Here is a 6,000-nt window from a genome sequence, read left to right on the forward strand (position 1 = left end):
GGGGAAAGAGGTGGGAGCAGGTGAAGACAGGCCCGACCTGCAGGAGACAGAGCGGGACAGGGAGGCAAGATACAGACAGACAGAAAAATACAGAGGAGAGGTGGAAGAAGGGAAGGGAAATTGGATGGGGCAGACAGAAAGAAATGGGGAAACAAGAGACAAGTGGTTAGTGACTTGGAATTCAGATCAAGTTCCCCCCTCCCAGTCCAGCATCCCTCCTCCCCTCAGCAGGGACCCAGGCTAGGGGTGGGGGTCAAGATGTGGTAAATGTCCCGAGCCAGAGGAAAGGGAGGAAGGCCCAGTATGCCCCTTCCAGCTGCACTATCCCTCCCAGCAGGTTCTCCTCAGGGACTCAGGAGTCCCAGTTCCCCCCTCCCTGGGAGGGAACAAGATAGACAAGGAAGAGAAAATAAAAATACCAAGTATTGGTAATTATCAGGAAATTGATGTGTTAATTACTCCTGAGCTGTAATTTCATGGCACTGAACCCCTGCTCCAGGCCAGACTCAGGTCTTCCTTGGGACTATACAAGCCCAGCACCTCCACTCTTCAACATACAATTCTCTAAGGATTCATGCAGCCCGGACCCCCTCTCTTCCTAGGTCCTCTCCATTTCTTTCCTCAGAAGTTGAGGTGCCTTGAGGCCAGTGTTAGAGTAGGGAGGGGATGCTGGAGGGGCAAATCCCGGGACAGATGAGTGATCCTGCAGCCGGTTGCCGGGCGACGAGATGCTGCCCCGCAATGTTACCTCGGCAACGGGCTGCAGCTTTAACCCTGGAGGGGGGGTCTGGAGGAAGAGGGGAAGGGTCTGACTTGGTTGTGGGGTTCATTCAGGGCATGGGGGGAAGGGAGAGGCATGAATCAAAGTCCTAGAGTTTCCCCCAAGCTTAGCCTAGAGGAGGAAGTATATATCTTGATGGGGTGCATCAAGGACCTAAAAGACCTGCCTTTCTCCCTCCAGTTGGCCAATCAGAGCCTAGTCCTAGAGACAAGGCCTTTGGCTAGGGAGAACAGAAGCTGAGGTGGGCTTGGGGAGGCATCACATGAACCCACTGACTGCCTCCTCCCACAATCTTGGACAGCCTTAGACACCTCTTCTTTGCATAACATTTTGACCCATGTCCTGGGGACAACTCTCATCTTTCTTCTCATTCCATTCCATCCCATCCCAACCATTCACCTCCCCTTCCCCTTGCCAGCCCCCACAGTTGCTGCTGTGATGCCCTGGTGCTCAGGGCAGCAGGAGTACAAGGGAAGAGATCAGACTGAAGGGGGCAGGTACCTAGGTTATTTCAGCAAGCCCCCCCCCCCACCAGCCGCCAGAGCTGTTTGCTGACACGGGGTTTTCAGAGCCAGGCGCCAGCTCTCGGGTGGCTCTCTGCAGGTGTCAATTTATTCCAGAGATGAGGACACAGGGATCCTTACCACACACACCCAATCATGCCCTCCCCCTCTTCAGGTTGTCCTAAGCTCCTGTTCTCCCATCACCTGAAAGGGGCTTGGAGCTAGCGCCCCCAGGGTCTCCTCTTCCTAACATAGGCTGGCCTCAGCTACCATGGTGCCCTCCTCTCCCCAACATGGCCTGCCCCTGTCACCCACTCTCCCTTAGGGGACTGTGGGCCCCTGGCCTCTTCACCATCAGCCAGCTTCTCTCCATCCTTTCTAATTACTGGAGCCTCCCCCTCCCAATTTTTCTCCTATCTGTAGCGCTCCTTCAGAACATTTATCCTGGGCCTTTTCCAGCTTGCTCCAGCTCTTGCCTTCAGTCTCTTATCTCTTGGTCCTTTTACACCTCTGTCTTCGTCTCTCTCCTTGGTTTTCTCATCTCTTTCTACTCTCCTCCAAACACCTTCCCCAAATTTCTCCTGCAAGCTTGCTTATGCTCTCTTTCTCCCCTCTGTCTTTTCCCCATCTCTGTCTCCCCCATTTTCTCTCCTCATTTCTGTCTGCCACATCTTGCTCCCTCCTCCTCCCCATCCCTCTGCCTTGCTCTCTCCATTCTAGCCCAGGCCTGACTCCCCCAGTCGAGGAGAGTTGAGGGACGGGGGCTCAGGCCGCAGGCCCCACTTCCTGCAGTGGTGAATATGGCTTGGCCGGGAAGGGGAAAAGGAGGGGGAGGGGAGATGGGAACACACGGGGTCTGTGGGCCCATTCAAAGGATCATTCATGGACTGGAGAGAGGCAGAGACAAAGAGACCAAGACGCAGAGACACGGCGAGAGCATCCCTAGGCGGAGACACGCAGACAGAGCAGGCTGGGGGAAACCAGGCGCAGGGAGGGAGATAAGGAGAGGGAGACCCCAGTGGACCGCCCGCAGCCCCCTCCACCCTGCCCAGCTTAGCTCCTACCTGGCTCAGCCCTGGGGCCGTGGTGCCTCCATCCAGGGCTCCGAGTAGGGGGCGGACGGCCTTCGGGAGGGGGGCGGAGGCCTTTGAGCCCCCGCAGCTCCGCAGGCCCAGCCCGGGACCGCAGCGCCTCACCCGGCGGGGGAGGGGGATCACCCCAGCCCCGGGGGGCGGGGCCGGGATCCAGTCGATCCCCAGGAAAAGGAAGAGCTAGGGGATGGGGTCGGGGGAGCCCGAGAACAGGGAACCCCGCAGTGGGGACAGTAGAGCAAAGAGGGTGCAACAAGACAAAACTGGATTGGGGATCCACTGGCTCTGTGGGCTGGTTTTGAGGGACCAGAAGGCGGTCCAGGCGGAGGCTACTAAAGGATCAGGTGCTGGAGAAGGAGTCCACGGCAATCCCTAGGGGCACGAGAGCGCAGGATCCGCGGTGCAGGGGCAGGGATCCAGCCGGAATCCTCCGGGAGGGGGAGGGATCTAGTCGATCCCGAGGGCGGGAGGGAGGAGGAGGTCCGGGGATTCTGAGAAGGGCGGGAGCCGTGTCCGGAGCCCCGGTGCTGGGGTCGGTTCGGTTCTTAGGAGGGAAGGCGGGGGTGGGATAGGCTTCGAGGGATGCTCAGAAGCCGGGAGGCCCGGACTCCTGGCTCCGCGCGCCAGGGCCCACCCGCCCCGCGTCCATCCCAGCCCGAGAGTGATGATCCGCCGGCGGAGCAGCCGCAGCAGCCCCGCGCGTCACCGCGCGGCCGCCTCCCCCGCCCCCTGTCGAGAGAGCGGCGCACACCCCCCGCTAGCACCCGCCTGCCCGCCCGCCCTCCGGAGTGTGGGGGAATTGAAGACATTGAAAGAGGGTGGGAGTGGACAGATGGACCGAAGGACATAGCGGGCCAGGGCAGGGTGTAGATATCCACCCCCATCTCTCAACCTCCGGGCTCAAGTGATCTGAGGGGGTAAGGGTCGAATGATAAGGGGCGGGGCATTATATAGAGAAGGAGGCACCTTTTGGCATGAAGGAGGAACCATCTTCTAGTGGGCGGGGTTTGACATAGGTGGGTGGGGCTTGGGTATCCAGTGGGGGAGCCTCCTCTTTGGGGGAGTGGGTCTGGTTTGAAACAGAACGGGAGGAGCCTGTGGGGTAAAGAGGCGGAACTTTGTGTGGGGACCAGGATCTCTGGAAATTGGCCGGAGGTGAGGGGGAGGGTTCGGAGAGGCGATCAACTTGGAAAGTGGGCCAATCCGTGACGCAAACCCTCTAGTCCCGCCTTCAAACCCGCCCCCTACTCCTCCGTTCCTTTTCTCCTAATTGGTTATCGTTTCTCCGCCCGCCAGACGTCTTCACCACTCCGTAGCAGTTTTACAAAGACGCCAGTACGTGGGTGGAGACCTGAACGCTGAAATGAACACGGCCTGGATTGGGCACCTGTGAACCTTATTTGCATGGGCGATCGGGATTGGTTGGCCTCTTGGGTGGCCTGGGAGGTGTTGGTCTAGCGCGTGACCATTCACTGCCATGGCGGGTCTCGGGACAGCTTTTCGCCGCCTGGGCGCCTTGTCCGGAGCTGGGGCCTTAGGGTTGGCCTCCTACGGCGCCCACGGTCAGGGCGCTGGGGACGAAATTGGGACTAAGCTTGAAGCGATCTCTGGGGTCTGGTGCAGGGGCGGAGTCTACGCAGAGTGTCCAGCCTCCTACATACAGAGAGCCCTCGGAGCCCTAAGCCTTTAAAAGTCCCCTAGCCGGGTGCAATTGGTTTCCAGTACTGTCCGATGTTTGTTTCCACCAATTGGAAGCTTCCTGGGGGTCTCCCTTTCTCGCCGGTATCCAGTTGGGTTCCCCAAGATTGGGGCCGGACTGGTAACCTTTTCTTCTCCACTCCCCAGGCGCACAATTCCCAGATGCCTACGGAAAGGAGGTGAAGTAACTGTTCGGGGGCTGCTCGACTCGGCGAGCCTACTAAGGCATAAAGTCTGGGATTCCTGAGGGAGGCTGCAAGCCTGGGGTGTGGGAGCAAGCTGTGACTTCGAGGGTAGGGTGGAGGAAAGAACTTTGGTTCCGTGAGTCACCACGAGATTTCAGGCCTCCTGTGTTGCTTAGGAAGTACCCGCCCCCCGTGCCCCTTTTTCTCTTTTTCTTACAGCTCTTTGACAAAACCAACAAACATCACTTCTTTCACAGCCTGGCCTTGTTAGGGGTGCCCCATTGCAGGAAGCCCCTCTTGGTAATCTTTCCCCCTATCTAACCCTGACTAAGCCCCCACTGAGTTTTCTCAGTCTACCCTATACTTACAGTTCTGTTTCCTGCCCCGTTTTCTTCAGGCCGGGTTACTACTAGCCTCTGGAACCACGTTATTCTGCACCAGCTTTTACTACCAGGCCCTGAGTGGAGACCCCAGCATCCAGACTTTGGCCCCTGTGGGAGGGAGCCTGCTACTCTTGGGATGGATGGCCTTGGCTCTTTGAGCTCTCTTTTGTTTAATTACTGAGTTTACTGGATGATTTTTTGAGATTTGGAGCAGGAAGGGGATTAAAAGGGAAATACAAATAAACTTTGGAGTCTTTACTTATCTAACCTCTGGGAGAAGGAAGGGCAGGGATTCAAATTCTGACTTCAAATCCAGACTTCCCCTGCTTCCTCTGAACTTCCTCTGCTTCCTAACAGTGAGCCTTGGGTTTGGGAATCTTGCTCACTTCATTTAACTTATTCTGAAATTCTTAAACCAGTGGACATAAACGTTATAAAGAATGCTTGAAATAATGCAGATTCCTAATGAAGCCCTGGGGGGGGGGCCTAGGAATCTGTATTTTAATGAACTTATCTTGTGTTTCTGATACCCATTAGATTTTGAAGATTACTTTAGGGTGGTGGTTTTCAGCCCTGTTTTACAGATTTGTTGGGCACTCACATAACTAGAAGTGAGGGTTAAGGCAACGCAGGACAGGAGGGGTGTCATTAGTTGCAATATACTTTGGAGCTTAAAGCAGGGACAGATCATCATGCATTGGAGGTCAGAAAATGCTTCACAGTGTTTGAGATGATCTTTAAAGGAGCTCTGTTGTGTGGAAGAAACACAATGAACAAAGAATAAGGTAGTAGGGAGGGGGTTGGGGCAGTGAGTCTTAACTGTGGGCCTTTTCTGAGTAAGGCAGAAAGGGAATGAGAAAAGATAGCAAAGCAAGCTAGAATAGTACAGCATGAGAGAACTAGAAGATGTTTAGGGGGTAGTATTTACTAAGCCAGCGGTGATCATGTGTCAGATGCATATTAATTACAAGGAAGATTAATTATGGGCAAGATAGCCACTGTCCTTTCCCTCAAGGAGTTTCTCATATGATGGTGGATCGTTATGAGTTGCATGACATGCCTGAAGGAAAAGAACAGAGAAGGAGCTGGGCAGTGGAGGGTGTGCCCCTTTGTATGGAAAGCCCTCACCAAGATGGTCATATTTAAAAATTTTTTTAGAGGCAAGGTCTTTCTCTTGTCTCCCAGGCTGGAGTTCAGTGGCTGATTATAGCTCACTGCAAGCTTGCAGCTCTGGATTCAATCAACCTTCACACCTCACTCTCTCAAGTAGGTGGGACTACAGGTGAGTGCCACCACACTCCACTGATTTTTATTTTATTTATTATTTTTTTTTGAGCCTTAATCTGTCCCCCTGGGTAG

General features: G+C 55.2%; 1 protein-coding gene across 1 annotated transcript; it reads left to right on the forward strand.

Annotated features, from left to right (window-relative positions):
• Positions 1-3,803: 3,803 nt before the first annotated feature.
• Positions 3,804-4,885, forward strand: TMEM256 (transmembrane protein 256). Its single transcript, XM_003791155.3, has 4 exons — positions 3,804-3,937; positions 4,221-4,252; positions 4,478-4,558; positions 4,656-4,885. Exons 1-4 carry the CDS (start codon positions 3,853-3,855, stop codon positions 4,797-4,799), a joined length of 342 nt encoding a protein of 113 aa, XP_003791203.1. The 5' UTR covers positions 3,804-3,852; the 3' UTR covers positions 4,800-4,885.
• Positions 4,886-6,000: the final 1,115 nt, after the last annotated feature.

The sequence above is a fragment of the Otolemur garnettii genome, unplaced genomic scaffold (genome assembly GCF_000181295.1).
Source record: "Otolemur garnettii isolate 467f Iridium unplaced genomic scaffold, OtoGar3 scaffold00046, whole genome shotgun sequence".
NCBI classification, from domain to species: Eukaryota; Metazoa; Chordata; class Mammalia; order Primates; family Galagidae; genus Otolemur; species Otolemur garnettii.